This window comes from Aquarana catesbeiana, linkage group LG03 (genome assembly GCF_042186555.1).
Source record: "Aquarana catesbeiana isolate 2022-GZ linkage group LG03, ASM4218655v1, whole genome shotgun sequence".
Lineage (NCBI taxonomy): Eukaryota > Metazoa > Chordata > Amphibia > Anura > Ranidae > Aquarana > Aquarana catesbeiana.
In genome coordinates, this window is record NC_133326.1 from 47,407,161 (window position 1) to 47,431,361 (window position 24,201).

The 24,201-nt window shown below is 44.2% G+C and overlaps 1 protein-coding gene across 2 annotated transcripts in view; it reads left to right on the forward strand.

Moving 5' to 3' along the window:
• The window catches only part of AP3S2 (adaptor related protein complex 3 subunit sigma 2), a 151,906-nt gene that overhangs the window by 104,825 nt on the left and 22,880 nt on the right, over window positions 1–24,201 (forward strand). Inside the window, exon 5 of one of the 2 annotated variants that reach the window (XM_073618478.1) lies at window positions 22,875–22,982. The exons of the other annotated variant lie outside the window; for it this stretch is intronic. Coding sequence (XP_073474579.1) covers window positions 22,875–22,982 — 108 coding nt within the window. The remainder of the gene's footprint in view (window positions 1–22,874; window positions 22,983–24,201) is intronic. 2 annotated transcript variants of the gene reach the window in all.

Sequence of the window (24,201 nt, forward strand, 5' to 3'; positions counted from 1 at the left end):
CGGTTGTAGGGGTCATACATCGCTATGGCATTTGTATTTAAAAATATATATACTATAGGGATAAATCTTTATTTATTAATCCTCACAGTTTATTAGTAGTCACAAGTTGTAGTATACTTTCGTATAATTTAATAGGCATTGGTCCGGCTCGCCCGTCCGGAAACCAAGCCTCATTTTCAATATCTCTGTGTAAGTGGGTGTGTGCGCAACGACGCCGCCGCGCTCCACACGAATCCAAGCCTCACTTCCTTATAGCGCGGTGACGTCATTGCCATGTCTCAACAGCGGCGGCGATGCGCTCCAACTCGTAAGCCGAGCCTCACTCTCAGCCAGCTGTCCATCATGTCCTATAGGGACACTGCTGCACTTCAGGAAGTAGAACCAATCCTCAGTAAGGGGCCAGCCACAAAGACTGAAGTGTCAGCAGAGGTGGACAGCAGCAGGAGCGGAGATGGCAAAATGTATGGGGACTAGGATTGCTCAAATTATTAAGGATACATTAATAAAAGGAAACGTGGAATGTAAAAAATATTAAAGATAAAAGGTTGCATTTATAAAAAGAAATATGGAATATAAAAGATATTACAAAGTGATGAGCTTATATGGGGGAGCATCCTCCCAATATTCCCTGGTATAAATAGTAAACTCAAAAATAGGATCTAACGGACACTACCAGTGGGGGGCATCCATAAATTTATAAGAAATTAGCAACCAGGCGGCCCAAATCGCATATAAAGTGCATGTATTTAGTTCAAAAACCATATACAGTGCATGTATTTAGTTTAAAAAACCATAAAGATGATAAATCATAAAGTGCATGTATTTAGTTCAAAAACCATAAAGTTGATAAATCATGAATACTAACAGTACAAAAAAACATGCCAATATTTGGACTGAGTTATATTACACCTAACCATACTTAATTAACCACTTGCCGACCGCCTAACGTAGATATACGTCAGCAGAATGGCACGGGCAGGCAGAATCACGTACCTGTACGTGATCTGCCTCCCGCGGGCGGGGGGTCCTATCGGACCCCCCCCCCCCCCCCCCGGTGCCAGCGGCGGTCGGCTTGTGACTGGGAGCGTTGGGAGGCGAGGGGGAGACCATCCGATCGTGGCCCCCCCCTCGCGATCGCTCCCAGCCAATCGGAATCCTCCCCTGCCTGTGTGTAGTTTCACACAGGCAGAGGATGTGATGTCATCTCTCCTCGGCTCGGCAGTTTCCGTTCCAGCGCCGAGGAGAGAAGACATGTAAGTGCACAACACTACACACAACACAGTAGAACATGCCAGGCACACTAAACACCCCCGATCGCCCCCCGATCCCCCCCCAACCACCCCCCCCCCCTGTCACAAACTGACACCAAGCAGTATTTTTTTTTTTTTTTTTTCTGATTACTGCATGGTGTCAGTTTGTGACAGTTACAGTGTTAGGGCAGTGAGTGGTAGCCCCCTTTAGGTCTAGGGTACCCCCCTAACCCCCCCTAATAAAGTTTTAACCCCTTGATCACCCCCTGTCATCAGTGTCACTAAGCGATCATTTTTCTGATCGCTGTATTAGTGTCGCTGGTGACGCTAGTTAGGGACGTAAATATTTAGGTTCGCCGTCAGCGTTTTATAGCGTCAGGGACCCCCATATACTATCTAATAAATGTTTTAACCCCTTGATTGCCCCCTAGTTAACCCTTTCACCACTGATCACCGTATAAGTGTTACGGGTGACGCTGGTTAGTTCGTTTATTTTTTATAGTGTCAGGGCACCCGCCGTTTATTACCGAATAAAGGTTTAGCCCCCTGATTGCCCGGCGGTGATACGCGTCGCCCCAGGCAGCGTCAGATTAGCGCCAGTACCGCTAACACCCACGCACGCAGCATACGCCTCCCTTAGTGGTATAGTATCTGAACGCATCAATATCTGATCCGATCAGATCTATACTAGCGTCCCCAGCAGTTTAGGGTTCCCAAAAACACAGTGTTAGCGGGATCAGCCCAGATACCTGCTAGCACCTGCGTTTTTCCCCTCCGCCCGGCCCAGCCCAGCCCACCCAAGTGCAGTATCGATCGATCACTGTCACTTACAAAACACTAAACAAATAACTGCAGCGTTCGCAGAGTCAGGCCTGATCCCTGCGATCGCTAACAGTTTTCTTGGTAGCGTTTTGGTGAACTGGCAAGCACCAGCCCCAGGCAGCGTCAGCTTAGCGCCAGTACTGCTAACACCCACGCACGCACCGTACACCTCCCTTAGTGGTATAGTATCTGAACGGATCAATATCTGATCCGATCAGATCTATACTGGCGTCCCCAGCAGTTTAGGGTTCCCAAAAACGCAGTGTTAGCGGGATCAGCCCAGATACCCGCTAGCACCTGCGTTTTTCCCCTCTGCCCGGCCCAGCCCAGCCCACCCAAGTGCAGTATCGATCGATCCCTGTCACTTACAAAACACTAAACAAATAACTGCAGCGTTCGCAGAGTCAGGCCTGATCCCTGCGATCGTTAACAGTTTTTTTGGTAGCGTTTTGGTGAACTGGCAAGCACCAGCGGCCTAGTACACCCCGGTCGTAGTCAAACCCGCACTGCAGTAACACTTGGTGACGTGGTGAGTCCCATAAGTGCAGTTCAAGCTGGTGAAGTGGCAAGCACAAGTAGTGTCCCGCTGCCACCAAGAAGACAAACACAGGCCCGTCGTGCCCATAATGCCCTTCCTGCTGCATTCGCCAATCCTAATTGGGAACCCACCACTTCTGCAGCGCCCGTACTTCCCCCATTCACATCCCCAACCAAATGCAGTCGGCTGCATGAGAGGCATTTTCTTTATGTCCTCCCGAGTACCCCTACCCAACGAACCCCCCGAAAAAAGATGTCGTGTCTGCAGCAAGCACGGATATAGGCGTGACACCCGCTATTATTGTCCCTCCTGTCCTGACAATCCTGGTCTTTGCATTGGTGAATGTTTTGAACGCTACCATTCACTAGTTGAGTATTAGCGTAGGGTACAGCATTGCACAGACTAGGCACACTTTCACAGGGTCTCCCAAGATGCCATCGCATTTTGAGAGACCCGAACCTGGAACCGGTTACAGTTATAAAAGTTAGTTACAAAAAAAAGTGTAAACAAAAAAAAAAAAAACACAAGCAAAAATATAAAATAAAAAATAATAGTTGTCGTTTTATTGTTCTCTCTCTCTCTATTCTCTCTCTATTGTTCTGCTCTTTTTTACTGTATTCTATTCTGCAATGTTTTATTGTTATTATGTTTTATCATGTTTGCTTTTCAGGTATGCAATTTTTTATACTTTACCGTTTACTGTGCTTTATTGTTAACCATTTTTTTGTCTTCAGGTACGCCATTCACGACTTTGAGTGGTTATACCAGAATGATGCCTGCAGGTTTAGGTATCATCTTGGTATCATTCTTTTCAGCCAGCGGTCGGCTTTCATGTAAAAGCAATCCTAGCGGCTAATTAGCCTCTAGACTGCTTTTACAAGCAGTGGGAGGGAATGCCCCCCCCCCCCAACGTCTTCCGTGTTTTTCTCTGGCTCTCCTGTCTCAACAGGGAACCTGAGAATGCAGCCGGTGATTCAGCCAGCTGACCATAGAGCTGATCAGAGACCAGAGTGGCTCCAAACATCTCTATGGCCTAAGAAACCGGAAGCTACGAGCATTTTATGACTTAGATTTCGCCGGATGTAAATAGCGCCATTGGGAAATTGGGGAAGCATTTTATCACACCGATCTTGGTGTGGTCAGATGCTTTGAGGGCAGAGGAGAAATCTAGGGTCTAATAGACCCCAATTTTTTCAAAAAAGAGTACCTGTCACTACCTATTGCTATCATAGGGGATATTTACATTCCCTGAGATAACAATAAAAATGATTAAAAAAAAAAAAAAATGAAAGGAACAGTTTTAAAATAAGATAAAAAAGCAAAAAAATAATAAAGAAAAAAAAAAAAAAAAAGCACCCCTGTCCCACCTGCTCTCGCGCTAAGGCGAACGCAAGCGTCGGTTTGGCATCAAATGTAAACAGCAATTGCACCATGCATGTGAGGTATCACCGCGACGGTCAGATCGAGGGCAGTAATTTTAGCAGTAGACCTCCTCTGTAAATCTAAAGTGGTAACCTGTAAAGGCTTTTAAAGGCTTTTAAAAATGTATTTATTTTGTTGCCACTGCACGTTTGTGCGCAATTTTAAAGCATGTCATGTTTGGTATCCATGTACTCGGCCTAAGATCATCTTTTTTATTTCATCAAACATTTGGGCAATATAGTGTGTTTTAGTGCATTAAAATGTAAAAAAGTGTGTTTTTTCCCCAAAAAATGCGTTTGAAAAATCGCTGCGCAAATACTGTGTGAAAAAAAAAAATTAAACACCCACCATTTTAATCTGTAGGGCATTTGCTTTAAAAAAATATATAATGTGTGGGGGTTCAAAGTAATTTTCTTGCAAAAAAAAATAATTTTTTCATGTAATCAAAAAAGTGTCAGAAAGGGCTTTGTCTTCAAGTGGTTAGAAGAGTGGGTGATGTGTGACATAAGCTTCTAAATGTTGTGCATAAAATGCCAGGACAGTTCAAACCCCCCCCAAATGACCCCATTTTGGAAAGTAGACACCCCAAGCTATTTGCTGAGAGGCATGTCGAGTCCATGGAATATTTTATATTATGACACAAGTTGCGGGAAAGAGACAAATTTTTTTTTTTTTTTGTTTTGCACAAAGTTGTCACTAAATTATATATTGCTCAAACATGCCATGGGAATATGTGAAATTACACCCCAAAATACATTCTGTTGCTTCTCCTGAGTACGGGGATACCACATGTGTGAGACTTTTTGGGAGCCTAGCCACGTATGGGACCCCGAAAACCAAGCACCGCCTTCAGGCTTTCTAAGGGCGTAAATTTTTGATTTCACTCTTCACTGCCTATCACAGTCTCGGAGGCCATGGAATGCCCAGGTGGCACAAACCCCCCCAAATGACCCCATTTTGGAAAGCAGACACCCAAAGCTATTTGCTGAGCGGTATAGTGAGTATTTTGCAGACCTCACTTTTTGTCACAAAGTTTTGAAAATTAAAAAAAGAAAAAAAAAATTTTTTTTTGTCTTTCTTCATTTTCAAAAACAAATGAGAGCTGCAAAATACTCACCATGCCTCTCAGAAAATAGCTTGGGGTGTCTACTTTCCAAAATGGGGTCATTTGGGGGGGGTTTGTGCCACCTGGGCATTCCATGACCTCCGAAACTGTGATAGGCAGTGAAATCAAAAATGTACACCCTTAGAAATCCTGAAGGCGGTGATTGGTTTTCGGGGTCCCGTACGCGGCTAGGCTCCTAAAAAGTCCCACACATGTGGTATCCCCGTACTCAAGAGAAGCAGCAGAATGTATTTTGGGGTGCAATTCCACATATGCCCATGACCTGTGTGAGCAATATATCATTTAGTGACAACTTTGTGCAAAAAAAAATAAATAAATAAATAAATTGTCACTTTCCCGCAACTTGTGTCAAAATATAAAATATTCCATGGACTCAACATGCCTCTCAGCAAATAGCTTGGGGTGTCTACTTTCCAAAATGGGGTCATTTGGGGGGGGGTTTGTGCCATCTGGGCATTTTATGGCCTTCAAAACTGTGATAGGTAGTGAGGAGTAAAATCAAAAATGTACGCCCTTAGAAATCCTGAAGGCAGTGATTGGTTTTCGGGGCCCCGTATGCGGCTAGGCTTCCAAAAAGTCCCACACATGTGGTATCCCCATACTCAGGAGAAGCAGCTAAATGTATTTTGGGGTGCAATTCCACATATGCCCATGGCCTGTGTGAGCAATATATCATTTAGTGACAACTTTTTGTAATTTTTTTTTTGTCATTATTCAATCACTTGGGACAAAAAAAATGAATATTCAATGGGCTCAACATGCCTCTCAGCAATTTCCTTGGGGTGTCTACTTTCCAAAATGGGGTCATTTGTGGGGGTTTTGTACTGCCCTGCCATTTTAGCACCTCAAGAAACGACATAGGCAGTCATAAATTAAAGGCTGTGTAAATTCCAGAAAATGTACCCTAGATTGTAGGCGCTATAACTTTTGCGCAAACCAATAAATATACACTTATTGACATTTTTTTTACCAAAGACATGTGGCCAAATACATTTTGGCCTAAATGTATGACTAAAATTGAGTTTATTGGATTTTTTTTAGAACAAAAAGTAGAAAATATCATTTTTTTCAAAATTTTCGGTCTTTTTCCGTGTATAGCGCAAAAAATAAAAACGGCAGAGGTGATCAAATACCATCAAAAGAAAGCTCTATTTGTGGGAAGAAAAGGACGCAAATTTCGTTTGGTTACAGCATTGCATGACCGCGCAATTAGCAGTTAAAGCGACGCAGTGCCAAATTGTAAAAAGTGCTCTGGTCAGGAAGGGGGTAAATCCTTCCGGGGCTGAAGTGGTTAATAAAACAATGCCACCGCCTTTATCGGCGGGGCGTATGACCAAGTTTTTGTTATCACATAGGGTTTTTAGGCCCACTGAAGGTAAGGGGTTATAGAATTTGTGCTTAAGCGGGATATTAGACAAGTCTCTCAACACTTATTCCTTAAACAAATTGATAGTTGGCGGAAGTTGTGTTGGGGGACTGAAGAGGGAGGGATTGGATAAGCCAGAATGTACTGTGCCGGACGTTGCCGCCCTGGCTATATTTCTGGTAGGGTTCGAGATGATATATCTTTGGACATTGATTTTTCTGATGAACTTTTGAATGTCAATGAACGTGTTGAATTTATTAAGTTTATGTGGGGGGGGGCAAACTTAAGACCTTTATTTAAAACACTCTTCTCATCCCACTGTTACTGGCCGAACATATGCGATTAAACAATTTTGTACTTGCGCCACCACGGGGATAGTGTACCTTCTAACTTGCCCTTGTGGCAAACAGTATGTGGGCCATACTACTAGATCATTTACGGTACGAGTTTCGGAGCACATTAATCTCATCAAGGCAGGCAGTACCAAGCATACTGTCCCTAGGCATTATAGGGAATTTCACGATCGAAATCCTGCAGGCACTCAGTTTCTCGTCATAGATAGATACGTGGCCCCTTGGCGGGGGGGGGTCGACTCTTAGGGGTGTCTCCCGTTTGGAGACATACTGGATATACGAGTTGGGGTCCCATTTCCCACAGGGTATCAACGTTGAATGGGACATCAACTCTTTTATTAATCAGGCCTAGTTATTGATATGATCTCTCGTTCTTTAATTAAGTATGGTTATGTGTAATATAACTCAGCCCAAATATTGGCATGTTTTTTTGTACTGTTAGTATTCATGATTTATCATCTTTATGGTTTTTGAACTAAATACATGCACTTTATGATTTATCATCTTTATGGTTTTTTGAACTAAATACATGCACTGTATATGGTTTTTGAACTAAATAGATGCACTTTATATGCGATTTGGGCCGCCTGGTTGCTAATTTCTTATAAATGTATGGATGCCCCTCACTGGTAGTGTCCGTTAGATCCTATTTTTGAGTTTACTATTTATACCAGGGAATATTGGGAGGATGCTCCCCCATATAAGCTCATCACTTTGTAATATCTTTTATATTCCATATTTCTTTTTATAAATGCAACCTTTTATCTTTAATATTTTTTACATTCCATATTTCCTTTTACTAATGTATCCTTAATAATTTGAGCAATCCTAGTCCCCATACATTTTGCCATCTCCGCTCCTGCTGCTGTCCACCTCTGCTGACACTTCAGTCTTTGTGGCTGGCCCCTTACTGAGGATTGGTTCTACTTCCTGAAGTGCAGCAGTGTCCCTATAGGACATGATGAACAGCTGGCTGAGAGTGAGGCTCGGCTTACGAGTTGGAGCGCATCGCCGCCGCTGTTGAGACATGGCAATGACGTCACCGCGCTATAAGGAAGTGAGGCTTGGATTCGTGTGTGGAGCGCGGCGGCGTCGAGGCTGATACCAGGTGCTTGCACTGATTGCAAATATAATACACTTTTATTAACATATTGATTACAGAACTGCCTTGTTTTGTGTCTGTCTTTGTATATCTGCCTAAAATTCAGCATAAATATATGAATCATGATTTTTTTTTATTTTTGTCAGAGTTGTCAGAGTTTTATTCGGGTATGAATTATGCTCTTAAAAAACCTTCCATTTGCTAAAATTTGATATTGAAATAAGATAACAGGCATCCTTTTGATATCATAATGTATGGATTTAACAAAGTTTTTAATATTTTCAAGGTTCTTGCTGATAATAACATGATGTGTCATGCGTGTGTTACGAACTCTGACCTATTTCATGTGACTGCACATGTGGTTACTAATCATTTGTTTTTGACAGATAGTCGTATCTTTAGAGAAGTACCTATCTATTTCACCAGTTCTATCATAACTCATATCATTTATTTTTAGTCTTTATATAATCACCTGAACTGGAGCTATCGGCCAATACTGATTATGCATCCTGCGTTTGTAATTGCGTATGTATTTCTAGATACATTATTTAAAGTGGTTGTTAAGCCAGAAAGTATTTTATTTTTTTTTACTATGCTACATTCTATGAATTAAAGTGGAGTTCCACCCAAAAGTGGAACTTGCGCTAATTTGTCTCCCCCCCTCTGGTGCTACATTTGGCACCTTTTGGGGGGAGCGGATATCCTGTCCCCACTTCCGGTAGTCCGCGCCATGGCGAATTACGCCAGCAGCTCGGCTCCCTCCTCCTCTGGGCCAGTTGGAGAGCGGAAAGGAGCCTCGCCTCATGCATGCACAGTAGGGATCCCGGCGTGAGGCTGTAAGGCTACACTGCCGGGTTTCCTTAACCGCAATGGTGGCGGCAGCACTTGACAGCTGATGGAAACATCAGCTGCGTGCCGACATCGCTGGACTCCAGGACAGGTAAGTGTCCTAATATTAAAAGTCAGCAGCTGCAGTATGTGTAGCTGCTGGCTTTTAATTTTTGCAGGGGTGAACGGACCTCCTCTTTTAAGGTAAAAAACCTTTTCCATCCAGCTCCTCCCTAAAAATATTCCTGAGCCCAATCTCGATCCAGCAATGTGCATGAGCACAGAGGCTCTCTCGGCACACTCCCTTATCATTGGCTCAGATACGGCTCCTGCTGCTGTCAATCACAGCCAGTCTAAGAAGCCGCGCTCTTTTTCTTATGGACACACAGAGCAGGGCTCGGGAGCACAAGTGCCCCCATAGCAGTGGGGGGGGGGGCAGAGCCAGGAGCCGAGAAGAGGAGGATTGGGGCTGTTCTATGCAAAACCACTACACAGAGCAGGTACCTATGACATGTTTGTTATTTTAACAACAACAAAAAGTCTTTACAATCACTTTAACCACTTGCCGATCGCTGCGCGCCGATATATGTCGACACAATGGCAGCAGTGGGCAAATGGATATACTTGTACATCCCCTTTAAGAGGCGGGGATAGCAGGCGCGTGCACCCGCCGCGTACAGCGTGACCGTGCCCGCGGGACCGGCTGACTCTATGTCCGCCGGTCACCCTGCGATCATGTCACGGAGCCTCAAAACGGGGATGTGCCTATGTAAATAAGGCATTTCCCTGTTTTGGCTTGTGTCATGACAAAGATCGCTGCTCCCTGTCATCGGGAGCAGTGATCGCTGTCATGTGACTTGAAGCCCATCCCCCACAGTTAGAATCCCTCCCTAGGACACACCTAACCCCTTCCTCGCCCCCTAGTGGTTAACCCCTTCCCTGCCAGTGTCATTTACACAGTAAACAGTGCATTTTTATAGCACTGATCGCTGTATAAATGACAAAAATAGTGTCAAAAGTGTCCGATGTGTCCACCATAATGTCGCAGTTCCGATAAAAATCGCAGATTGCCGCCATTACTAAAAAAATTAAAAATAAAAATGCCTTAAAACTATCCCCTATTTTGTAGACGCTAAAAGGACGTCAATTTTGTTTGGGTGCAACATCGCAGGACCGCACAATTGTCAGTTAAAGCGACGCAGTGCCGAATCACAAAAAGTGTTCCGGTCAGGAAGGGGGTAAAATCTTCCGGGGCTGAAGCAGTTAATGTACAATTACTGTTGTCACATAAATGTCTTTACATTTTTATTTTTTTTTTTTTTATCGATTAACAGTGTAGCCTACAGTGGAAAATGAATTAAAGCGGTTTTAAAAGTCGAAGGCTTTTTACCTGAAAGCGGAACTTCAACCGAAAGGGGAAGTTACACTTGATTGCATCTTTCCCCCCTTCCACTGGCACTTTTTTTGGAGAGGCTGAATGGATTCTTGGTTTTGACAGGAACCCGCTCCCACTTCCGGTCTGATCACCGCAGTAATCTGTGCAGAAGCTTGGCCCCTCTTGCTCCCCCACCCGCAGCCTTCTATGACACATCACAGGTCCCAAAAGACTGCGGGACCATTCACAAAACGCCTGCACCCGAAGCCAATTGAAGAATCATCTAAGGTGAGGACATTGCTGGATCCCAGGACAGGTAAGTGTCGTTTTATATTAAATGTCAACAGCTGCTAGATTTGTAGCTGCTGACTTAATTTTTTGGAGTGAGACTGGAGCTCCTCTTGAATGCATTTTTTTTTTCATTAATGTAAAAAACCCACCTCTGAATAGGATCCCCCCCCCCCCCCCAGCCCCCCTAAATACATACCTGAGCTTGATCTTCATCCAACGCTGTGTCCGAGATTAGTGGCTCTCACAGCTCTCTCCTCACTGGCCATGAAGGCAGCAGCTGGAGCCATTGAGGAAGGAGAAAAGGGTGGGGTAGAGCCGTGCTGTGCATTTCAGACACGAACCTGAACAAGTGCCCCCATAGCAAGCTGCACCTGGGGGGGAAGGAGGAGCCAGGGGCTTTGGCAGGGGACACCAGAAGAGGAGGATCGGGGCTGCTCTGTTCAAAACCATTGCACAGAGCAGGTAAGTATAATTTTTTTGTTTATTTAAAAAATATTCCTTTATGCCCCATACACACGATCAGAAATTCCGCCAGCAAAAGTCGGATGTGATCTTTTGGTCAGAAATTCAGACCGTGTGTATGCTCCATCGTACTTTTGCTGGCGGAATTCCAGCCAGCAAAAGATTGAGTGCATGTTCTCTATTTTCCCGTCGGAGAAAGTTCCTATCCGAAAATCCGTTCGTCTGTATGCAATTTTGACGCATGCTCGGAAACAATTCAACGCATGCTCGGAAGCATTGAACTTCATTTTCTCGGCTCGTCGTAGTGTTGTACGTCACCGCGTTCTTGACGGTCGAAAGTTCAGAGAACTTTTGTGTGACCGTGTGGATGCAAGGCAAGCTTGAGCGGAATTACGTCGGAAAAACCATCCAAGTTTTTTCTGACTGAATATCTGATCGTGTGTATGGGGCATTAGAATTTCACTTTAATATTATCCTTTAGGGCAGTGGTTCCCAACTTCAGTCATCAAGTACCACCAACAGGTCATGTTTTCAGGATTTCATTCACCTTTAAACAGGTGCTTTAGATTAATGTTTAGATTCCCAAAACATGTCCTATTGGGAGTACTTGAGGACTGAGGTTGTGAACCACTGCTGTATGAGAGCATCATAAGCCACCTTCTCTGACCACCAGGTTTAAAAAGGTATAAATTATACAAAGCCGGCAACTAGTGTCAAACAAATATAAATAAGGGCACATTATGCTCTACCTACAACTGATCTAAATTTGGCTATGAGACCCTGTGAGCACTAGTTATGCCTTTTGTATGGTGTCTATACAGTAAGATTGTGTATGGATATTTTTGTAGGTGTTTATAAGAACATCACACTTTTGTGCACTAGCAACATGGTATGTCTAAAGCTGGCCATAGATGGATAGTTTTTTCTTCCTTTAGCCCCACTGAATGGAAAAAAGGAACAAATTCCTCCATCCACACAAATAAGGTTGTAGCGACGTGCCAAAAAAAAAAAACAGTATTCTCCACATTCAGAATACACTGATCAGCGGCTGCAGCAGCTGATCAATAATAATTTTCCAACAAACCAGATCTAGAGGTGATCGTTAGGTTGAGTGGGAGCAGTCACACATGAATCGAAATATGGCCGGTCCTGCTGAACCAGATGAATTTTGATCCATCTATGGCTAGCTTTCGATGAAACCAAATGTTTTTTTTCCGGTATTCTCCCAAGCAGGTAACATTACCTATTTATCTGCCTGCTTCCAGCCATCAAAAGCACTCTATGATTAAAGTGGAAGTTAAGTCCACTTTTTAACTTGTACCTATAGGCAAGCCTATAATAAGGGTCACTTGTAGGTACAGTAAATAGCTCCTAAACTTGTACTGTTTTGGAGATATTCACACTGCATGCAGCCGGTGACCTCACTGGCAGGTGCGCACTGAAGAGATGGCATACCCATGCTGTACCTTCAGTGCTCTGTGCTTGGGGGCCCACAAACCATTCGTACAGCCAGAGACTGCGAACCCTGAAGGAAGACTGGGTGAGGATGGAAGCACCGGGGACCCGTGACAGCGATGTGCTGGAGGGCTCCGTATCCCGGAGTTCAATTTTAAGCCAATATGTTGGATAAAACACTTCAGAGTGGAAGGATCCAGTTAGCTTTACCAGTTAGATGTCTGTCTGCAATGCTTTTGTACACGTACACATGCACATGCACAATACAAAGTTTTATAAATGGCGACATGGCCTGGAAGAATAGAGCGAATATCTCTAAAGGCAAGTGCACTTTTTCTGTTTTCACTTTCATCCTATATGGACTCTTCCATCACCTTTTTGATTTTTTGTCTTTTCAGTCTTGACCCAGTTCTAGTCAAGCTCATCTCAGGCTCGGTTTACACTGGTGCGATGCGGGAAACCCTGCAGTTCCTGTGTGCGTTCCCTCATCACACCTGAATCACAAGTGGTTCACACCAACATCTGCGAACCACTACGGGTGTCAATGTAAAAATTATTGACACCCCCAAATCAGATCGCAGTGTGACCTGTGAAATGGTGCAGGAATCGGATCGCATGGGTGTGAACACCCATGCGATCCAATTCCATGGTGTCAGGGCTTAGCAGCCATGATAAACTGTGGTCAGTTTACGGGGGGAGGCCAGAACCAGGCAGGATCAGCCAGATATTTCAAGTGATACAGGGGGCCAACTTACACAGCACAAGCACTGTGCTGTATAGCATGCTTTCACAGGATCTTTTTTTTTTTTTTGTATGGTAACAGACACTTCAGGCTGTGTTCACATCTCCACGTTCTGAATCGTGGGTGGAATCGCCATGATTCCGCCTACGTTTGAAATAGCGGCAAATCGCGAGATGCCTGTGCGTTACCTGTGACCTCCAATGGCACCCCAATAGCGGCGCGATTTTACCACAATTTGGCGGACGACAATCGTGGTACAATCGCGTAGACAGAATCGAGGGACGCCTGTTGCCCAAAAGTGCAAGAGCTTCTTTTGGGCAACAGGCATCCCATGATTCTGTTTGCACGATTTTAATGCGCTTGTCGCCCACCGAATCGCAATAAAATCGCACCGCAATTGGAAGTCACAGGGAACACACAGGCATCCTGGGATTTACCGCTATTTCGAATCACGGGCGGAAACATGGCAATTCTGCCCGCGATTCAAAACGCGGAGATGTGAATGGAGCCTTAATCTGGAACTTTCTGTGTATAAAATATTTGTAGCAGTGTTTGTCTAATTGTTACAGGTGTTCTATCCCACTGGAACTCTTTCTTCAAGCTAGGGACATCTGATTTATTATCAGTCCAGTGTAAAATTCTCAGCACTCCTGCCTGTTAGACATGAGCAGACTTATCTGATTTGTCTCCAGCCAAAACATATTTTAGCTGAAGAACATTTGAACAAGGCTGCATCTCTGTTACCCTGCAGTCTTAGGCAGGCTGTAGATGATGGGATTTTCTTTCAGTTGCAGGAAAGAAAATTGCTTGATTCTCCCACCAACACAGTCAGTGTTGATGGTGGAATCCTTCCTGTGCAGCTATTGTGTTCTCCCGGTGGGAGCCGTCCCTGCTGGGAGGACGTAGTGATTATTGCTAGTGGCTATAGCTGCTGGTAATAATCTTATTGTAGAAGTCCGACATGCTGGTTGTACCCAAGTTGATTGTTGGGTACAATCAGCCTGCCCATACGTGAATCGAATCTCGGCTGGTCCCTGCTGAACTGGCCAAGATTCGAACCATCTATGGCCAGCTTTATTGAAGAGGAGAATAACGGGACATATAGCCATCTTCTCTAGAGGCAACTCTAAAGCACAAGGTAACCTCCAAGTCAGCCTATTGCAATAAGTATTGGTCCAGTATTGGTGCACCTTGACCCAGCCGCAACTTGCACATATTTTTGCTGATTTATGCAACGGAGCTCTGTTTTAAGATTGCAGACAAACTTGAGAGGTCTTAATGTTGCCTAATATGGCTGATTGCCTAAGAATTGTGTAGTATTGAACACTAAAGCCTCGTACACACGATCGGATTTTCAGCAGGGAATTGTGTGATGAAAGACTGTTGGCCTAAAATCTGACCGTTAGTATGCTCCATCAGACAATTGTTGTCCAACTTTCTGCCAACAAATGTATGGCAGGCTAGTAAGTTTTCGTCAGACAACGGTCTGTGGTCAGATTTTCCTATTGTGTGTACACAAGTCCGTCACACAAAAGTTGAAAGTACAAACACGCATGCTCAGAATTAATGCTCACCAAACACGACATTAGCAGAAGGTGCCCAAAGGGTGGAGCATAAGAGCTGAAATTACACGTAGTACGTCACTACGTTCATCTTTGTTGGCTGACAATTGTGTACCGCTTGTATGCAAGACAAGTTCACGGCACACGCCCTTTGGACAAAAGTCTGAGGCTTTGTCTGCCAACAATCCGATCGTGTGCACGAGGCTTAAGTGGAAAACAGATGTTCATGACTTGGATCAGGATCTGTAATTAAAGATACTAATATGCCAACAGAACAAGCAGAAAAAGAGGGAACAAAGCATCGGCTAAGGGTTTTAGAGAAAGCCCCCCGTGTCTTCTATGAGCCCATTCTGTTCAGCAAGTGTAATTTTGTACCGTCGCATCATTGCCATTTTTGTTTATTTTTTCAGTTCAAGTGCTCTAAACTTAATTTTGTCCAAAAAAAAGGAAAATAAACCATTTATGTGACATTAGTCTTAGCAAATCTCAAAAATAATTGCTGGTTCATATGCTTTATGAAAACTGGGATTACTGGTCAGTATTACATTATAGTGAATGTCTACAAAGGATTAGCAACGTTTAAACATTTAAAATGTAGCGTTAAAGTTCACTGTATACTCCGTATGGAGGAATTGACCGCCACCCTCCATAATACAGAGGAATTAATACGGAACAAATGGAGGCCATGGAGATATTTCATGGGAACAAATGCGTACCTACAGGAGGTAACAGAGTCTGTGATATCAGGGAATTAAGTAACTACGATAATGATCATGATATTGAGACCCCGTTCAACTTACCTTATTTTCCTTCCCCCCCTTCCCGTCCCTTTTTTTTTTTTTTTTCTTTCTTTTCTCCTCCTCTTCTTTTTTCCTCTTTATCTTTCTCTTTTTTTTTGTTTTTTTTTGTTTTCTTTTATTATGTAGTGAAATACAGCCGCAATTTTGGCTGTTATAAGTATAGAGAACATAAGATACATTAAGTTTGCAATTTAGTCTGTTGAAATGATGATATATGTTCAAGTATTTGGAAGACCAGATATATATACTTTGGTTAACTTGGCAAATGTGCAGGGGGCTCCATGAGGCCCTTTGGTTTCTTATATCCTTTATAGGTATGATAGAGAGGAAGTAGTTGTTATTATGTTAATGAAATAGTTTCAAGTCATGAAATGTCTTTTAACATATGGAACATTTTGACTAAGATGCGTATGTCTAAGGAATTGACGTATTTTGTGGTATGCCAAGGAACCAAGTTTAAAATAAATAAAGAATTAAAAAAAAAAATGTAGCGCTATTGGTACATCTGACCCTATCTGACTGCGATATTACACAATCTAATATAGTTGTTTTGCAGCTAAAAAGGTTCTGCAACATGAGCACAAAATGGATCATAACATCTTTGAGTGGTAAAAGGGATGTATATTTATTTCTGCTTACGTCATGAAATTTCCATACAGGGTGTATGGGCTGATTTGTGTGGTGATATCCTCACTTCCTCCACAATTTTAGCAATCATGACACACACCTCTCATGACTGAACAGTCACAAAAGCCTACCCTTGTGGGTATGACTACATTTAAACAAAGAATTAGAAACAAGTAATGCAGAATTAGAAACCCCTACATATAGTGTATGTAATAAAGATGATTACACATCGGAGATGAATGTACACCTGTAATCGCACTCTTTAACCACTTCAATACAGGGCACTTTTACCCCTCTCCTGCCCGGGCCAATTTGCAGCTTTCAGCGCTGTCACACTTAGAATGACAATTGCGCGGTCATACAACACTGTACCCATATGACATTTTTTATCATGTTTTTCACACAAATAGAGCTTTCTTTTGGTGGTATTCACCGCTGGGTTTTTTATTTTTTGCCAAAAATAACACAGAGACCGAAAAATTTGGAAAAAAAAAAAAATGTTTTCCTTAGTTTCTGTTACAAAATGTAAATAAGTAATTTTTCTCCACTGATGGGCATTGATAAGGCGGCACTAATGAGGTGACACTGATGAGGCAGTCATATGCGGCACTGATGAGCAGGTACTAATGGGCACTGAAAGGTGGCGCAGACTGGCATCACTGATGGGCACTGTTGTTGCTGCACAGATAATCAGGGCACTGATGATCAGTGCCCTGATTACGAGGTGTACAGGTCTCCCCTGTGAGGAGATGCCGCTGTTTAGCTCTCCTCACACTCTGTCAGTGTGAGGCGAGGAGAGCCAATAAACAGCACTTTTTTTTTGTTTACATGTGATCGGCTGGGATTGGTCATCGGCTCTTTACCAAGATCAGGGTTGTCCCTGGGATACGCAAGTGCGGTGAGAGGCGTCATATGATGTCATCCCAAAACAAGAAGAGATCCCGCCCACCGTCTTTTGTCTCTACAGAAGGCGGTTAAAGCAGTATTAAACTCGGTTTTGTTTTTTTTAAGGAGTCACAGGTTGTTTATGGCATTATGTGCTATTATGCACCACATATTGGCACATTATGATAAGGCTTACCTGTAAAACGAAGCCCTGCACTGAGCAGTCCCCTCTGACAGCGCTTCCACCTTCCTTCCATGTTCACACTCTCCCAACGGCTTGAATGGCTGGGACCTGATGACATCTGGAGTCACCATCACAGCACAGCTCTCTCTGCAATCACTGTACAGTCAGTGTGTGATGAATGCAGAATGTACTGTGCATGCATGAGTGGCGTCATCAGCCTGAGCTGATGTCTCTATCTACTAAATAGTGCGGGTTTACGTGGTTTCCAAAGTACCTACTGGTAAGATTTATGATAAGCCTTTTAAAGAGGGCCACTTAAGTGGTTTGGTACTGTCCTGGTTCCTGCAGATTAGCTGCACTGAGCCATAAAATTCTATTACATCTTGCGGGTGTGGTGCACTTTCTGAAAGCACACCAAAACTCCTGCATTCAGGAGTTTTGGTGCGCTTTGAGAAACTGCACCAAACTCGCAGGATATAATAGAAGTCTATGGCTCTGTGAAGGATGCTGAAGGCTGACTTGTACATTTCCACCTCCTGTAATTGATTCTCGGTATGTAGGGTGGCCCCAGTGTCAATTTGGAAGCTGTATGGGGCAGCAGGAGGGTATGCTTTTGAGCTATAGGATTTGGGGCTGAAGACACTGTAATATATGCAGACACCTGAGGGATTGAACAGTTGACATTGGGGTTGATTTACTAAACATGGAGAGTGCAAAAATTGGGTGCAGTTGTGCATGGCAGACAATCGGCTCCTAACTTCAACTTGTTCAATTAAGCATTGACAATAGAAACTGGAAGTTGATTGGTTTCCATGCAGAGCTGCACAAGATTTTGCACTCTCCAGTTTTAGTAAATCAACCCCAATGTCAGTGGTCTCCAAACTGCTTGTCTTTATCTGGCCCTTGGGTTCCTTTTCTGTTCACTGATACAAGACACTATTCCTCCCACTGACACCAACAATGGGGAATAATTCCTCCTCCTGACACCAATGATGGGGCACTGTTCCTCCTCCTGACACCAATGATGGGACACTGTTCCTCCTCCTGACACCAATGATGGGACACTGTTCCTCCTCCTGACACCAATGATGGGACACTGTTCCTCCTCCTGACACCAATGATGGGGCACTGTTCCTCCTCCTGACACCAATGGTGGGGCACTGTTCCTCCTCCTGACACCAATGGTGGGGCACTGTTCCTCCTCCTGACACCAATGATGGGGCAGTGTTCCTCCTACTGACACCAATGATGGGGCAGTGTTCCTCCTACTGACACCAATGATGGGGCAATGTTCCTCAAACCGACACCAATGATGGGGAAATGTTCCTCAAACCGACACCAATGATGGGACACTGTTCCTCAAACCGACACCAATGATGGGACACTGTTCCTCAAACCGACACCAATGATGGGACACTGTTCCTCAAACCGACACCAATGATGGGGTGCTGTATCTCAAACCGACACCAATGATTGGGCACTGTTCCTCCTACTGACACCAGCGATGGGGCACCACTCTTCCCCATAATACCAAAGATGCACGCTTTATTCCCGCCAACACCAGGACAATTTCTACTCCCATTGGCCACAGTCCGGCCCCCCTAAAGTCTGGGGAACCGTAAACTGGCCCTTTGTTTAGAAAGTTTTGAGACCCCTGCCCTCGTGGACATATAATGGTTTATTTGATGAAACTATTGCTGGTTATAAAATCTTCCATGTATGCCTCCTCATTCATTATTTTACCTCTGTAGATAGAGGCATACATTGCATTTGCCGCAGTGGAGATAACTTTGGGTATTTTATATGTTTTAGAAAGAAAATAGCCGTTCCTTTTATGGTTGAAAGTTTTGTGAAAAGTATTAATAAAACCTAATAAATTAAAGCTTACTAATCTTTAACTATAGTGGTTGCATTGGTTTTCCATTTTCCTTTCATATCCACCAGGCGAATATGCCAGTAACACACTTTCTCTTGTAGGGAAACAACTCTTAAGCTGGCTATAGACCAGAGGCATACCTAGAACCTTCAGGGCCCTGGTGCAAAAAAACATGAAGGAGCCCCTGGCCTGGGTCATTCTCTCTGAGCCCAGAGCCCTTCCCACTGATCTCATGACCATTTACGGTCACGCAACCAATCCCCTTCACATATTGTGCAGTCATTCAGTCTTGGGCCCAGCCATGGTTGCAGAAGGCCAGGGCCCAGTCGCAAGTGCGACCTCTGCAACCCTGGTTGTTCCGCCAGTGGTGTCAGTGTGGACTGTGAATGGTGTCAGTCAGTAGGGCAGTGGACGTGGTCAGTAGGGTAGTAGATATGGTCAGTAGAGCAGTGGACGTGGTCAGTAGGTTAGTAGATATAGTCAGTAGTGCAGTGGACGTGGTCAGTATTTTTAAATTTTTATTATTTTTTTACCTAATTTTTTTTTATTACAGTTTTTGATGTAAGGGAGGCAGTATGGGGGGACAGCATGACCAGAGGGGGGCAGTATGGGAGGGAGCAGAGTGACAGTCAGCAGCACACCTGGAACACTATACTCGCTAGGCAGTGTATTATTTTACACTCCGCTGTGACAGAGAGTTTGTGGCTTACCAGCAGCGGCCTCGGAGCAGGGAGCATTTTTCCTTCTGTTCAGGTGGCAGGAACAGCCTTGAGACAAGAAGCAGGAGTCGAGGGGCAGAGATGGCGGTCCTAGGTGTGGATGACTGCTTGCCCCTTGACGCTACACTCTGGAGGCTGGATAGGAGGGGTGGCATATAGGAGAACCAATCCTGCTTCTGCAGCCACTGAAAGCCATGCAGGAGCCAGGAGGAAAATAGAGGAGATCAGTTCTCCTATATGGCGCCCTGCCGGCCCTCCTATCCAGCCTGGTGCTAGCTGCATCCAGAGTGTAGAGTCCAGAGGCAAGCAGTCATCCGTACCTAGGACCGCCAGCTCCGGCCCCCGACTCTGGCTCAGGCACAAGTGTAGACAAACCTGACAGGTGAGCCACACCGCAGCCTGGGGCCAGGTTGCAATCGTGACTCTCGCGACCCCTATAGTTACGCCCCTGTCATAGACAGTTTAAATCTGAAGCAGCCAAGATTCTAACCATGTATGGGCAGGCTGATTGTACCCAAGCCAATCCATCAATCAACTTGGGTGCAACCAGCATGTCGGATGTGATTATTGCCAGGGGCAACAATAGTCACTGTGTTCGCCTGGTAGGAACGGCTCCCCACACGTAACCCCAGCCCCGCCCCGCCAGGAGAACACAATAAGGGGATTCCCCTATCAATTCTGACTGTGTTGATGGGGTAATCAAGTAATTTTCTTTTTTCAGGAAAAAAAAATCCTATCATCTATGACCTGCCAAACGCTTGCCGCTGTAGTGTACGCTTACAGCAGTATTGATTTGGTCTGATTTGGACTAAATAAAACTCCCCACTCCTCATCTTTATTATATAGAGGGGAGTTGTTTTGAAGTTCACAGAAGGTAGCTGGGAAGGGAGATAACTTTGCAATTTAAATTCAGTGCAAAAGAAGTTACAAGATATCTGACGGGATCAACAAGAATTTTTCTGTTCTTACAGAAAATGTACTTGGCTTGAATACAGATAACTAGAGCAGCCACCATATCTAAGAACTGGTAAGTTGCAATTTAGTACAATCTTGTTCTTGGGTTTATATAAACCTTACGCTCATTAGCACTAGAACCATTGCCAGTAATTTCAGTATCGGGTATAAAGACTGCTCAAACCTAATTGATCTGAATTCTCGGGAGAAGTGTCTATCTTAAGCCGGCCATTCATGGATCGAAATTCGGCTGGTTCAGCAGGGACAAGCTGAATTTTAACCCATTTATGGACACCCTGGTTGTATGCAAGTGTACAACCAGCCTGTCAGGTCATTCCCGGAACAATTAGTAGCTGGCAGCACTTATCACTGTTTTCTGCCGACAGGGAAGTCGCAGCACCGTCAGAAAACAATAGCGCTACGAGAGGGATTCCCCCATCAACACTGACTGTGTTAATGGAGCAATCAAGCCATTTTCTTTCCTTCCACCCATGGTACCCAATCTATGGCCTGCCTTAGTGCTGTTTATTTAAATTCAGTCTAATCCCAAATAAATTCCATGTTCTCTTTGCTTCCTAAAGTGTGGATTGTATTATTTTTAGATTTCTACTGATTGTACGCAATCTAGAAACCTAAGTGCAGGATTACTCTCTGAGATGGTGTCCATGCAGGGACCACCCTGCATCCTAGCCACCAATCACTTGCTGGTTAATATGAAAAGCAGCCAGCAGCTCTCCTTCCAGTCCAATGCAGAGCTGTCTCCCGAAGTCAGCTTAATACCAGCACTCAGCGTATTACCTGCCCCCAATGCAGAGCTGTGCCTCCCGCACCCAGGATATTACCATCGTGCCTCCCACCCTCCGCTTGATCTAAGGTAGGAGAGTGAAGGGCAGAGGACACTACAGGAGGGGGGGGGGGGGGGGGGTGATGTGAGAGGAAGCAGTAATGGAGGGGGGAGGCTGACTGGATATTCAGATGGCAGAGTATGGGGGGGTTAGTGCTGTGGGGGGCTGTGCAGGTAGGCAGTGCTGTGGGGGGCTGTGAAGAGGCGGGGTTGTGATTTGGGAGGGGATAGTGCAGTAGGAGAGTAAAGAGGACAGAGCACACTACTGGGGGACGGGGGATTTGTGATGTAACAAGGGGCAGTGCTGTGGGGGGAAGGTGATGTGAAAAGGGCAGATCACACTACTATGAGGGGATTTGTGATGTGGGGGGAGTAATGTGAAAGGGGCAGTGCTGTGTGCGTGGGTTGATGTGAAGCGGGCTGGTGATGTGAAGAGGCGGTAGTGCTGTGGGAAGGGAGGGGTGATGTGGAGGGGGGTGGGGGCAGATTATTTGAGGGGGGCAGAGCACACTAGTGTGTGTGTGATGGGGGGGGGGGGGGGGGGGATGTGAAAGAGTCTTCATGAGGTTCGAATCGCTTTTCTGATTCAAACCTCTGCTGGAATCTTTGATTGATTTGGACCTCCATAAAATTGAATTCAATACTCCTGCCCTATGGTACAGAAGAGATATTATTATTATTATCTTAGTGCTGTGAATTTAAATAAATTTTAGTCACGTCAGTCATGTTCTCTTTGCTATTTATATTGTGGAATGTATAAATTCTAGATTGCTACTGATTATACGTTACATTGTAGGTGAGGTTGAAAAAGTCCAACCTATGTGTGTGATTATATGTCAGTATTACATTGTATATCCCTGTATGTTGTGGTTGTTCAGGTGCTTATCTAATCGTTTTTTTGAAATTATTGATGCCCCCCGCTGAAACTACTGTCTGTGGAAGAGAATTCCACATCCTTCCCGCTCTTACAGTAAAGAACCCTTTGCTTTGCTTGCAGCAGCTTGGCATTGCATGCCATTGCTGAGCCTATCATCTACTAGGACCCCCAGGTCCTTTTCTATCCTAGATTCCCCCAGAGTATAGATTGCATTCATATTTTTGCCACCCAAATGCATTATTTTACATTTTTCTACATTAAACTTCATTTGCCAAGTAACCTAGATATCAAAATTGTTATCAGCTTCTGCACTCTGCTGAATAGCAAACACATGCACAGAGTGTTTATTTCTAAAATACAATCTAATTTTATGAATATGCTATTTTATTGGTTTACGTTTTTATTTCCCCTTAGGTACATTATATCTTACATGAAATGGTGATGGGTGGAATGGTTCTGGAGACCAATATGAATGAAGTTGTTGCACAGGTAGAAGCTCAGAACAAGGTTGAAAAGTCTGAGGTGAGTCCCATGAGTTAGGGTTAGTATTCTTGACCTGACTTAAGGCCAACACAGACTTTACTTTTAGTTACTGAAAGTAGTTGTGAACATAACACTCACCGGCCACTTTATGCAGCAATTCAATGTATTTTAGGCATCTAAAGGCCTGAAGACGACTTGCTGAATTTCAAACCAAGCATCAGAATGGGGAAGAAAGGGGATTTAAGTGACTTTGAACGTGGCATGGTTGTTGATGCCAGACAGGCTGGTCTGAGTATTTCAAAAACTGCTGATCAACTGGGATTTTCACACACAGCCATCTCTAGGGTTTACAGAGAATGGTCCAAAAAAGTGAAAATATCCAGTGAGCCGCAGTTGTGTGGATGAAGATGCCTTGTTGAGGTCAGAGGAGAATGGGCAGACTGGTTCAAGATGATAAAAAGGCAACAGTAACTCAACCACTTGTTACAACCAAGGTATGCAGAATACCATTTCTGAACGCACAACACATCCAACCTTGAAGCAGTTGGGCTACAACAGAAGACCACACCGGGTGATACTCCTGTCAGCTAAGAACAGGAAACTGAGGCTACAGTTTGCACAGGTCACCAAAATTGGAAAATAGAAGATTGGAAAAACATAGCCTGGTCTGATGAGTCTCGATTTCAGCTGTGACATTCAAATGGTAGGGTCAAAATTTGGCATATACATGAAAGAATGGATTTATCCTGCCTTGTATCAACGGTTCAGGCTGGTGGTGGTGTAATGGATATTGTCTTGGCACACTTTGGGTCCCTTAGTACCAATTGAGCATTGTTTAAACACCACGGCCTACCTAAGTATTGTTGCTGACCATGTCCATCCCTTTATGACTACAGTGTACCCACCTTCTGATGGCTCCTTCCAGCAGGATAATGCACCATGGTGGAACGGGAGATTCGCATCATGGATGTGCAGCTGACAAATCTGCAGCAGCTGTGTAATGCTTTCCTGTCAATATGGACCAAAATATCTGAGGAATGTTTCCAACACCTTGTGAAATCTATGCCAAGAAGAATTAAGGCAAAAGTGGGTCCAATCCGGTACTAGCAAGGTGAACCTAATAAAGTGGCCGGTGCGTGAACAATGTTACAGACACTTTTTGTAATAAGTTACAACTATGCAGCAACCATAATTGCTTTTGCTAAGTTTCAGACATTATCCTTTTTACCTTTTTAACAATGTTAGAAAGTTGTTTTGT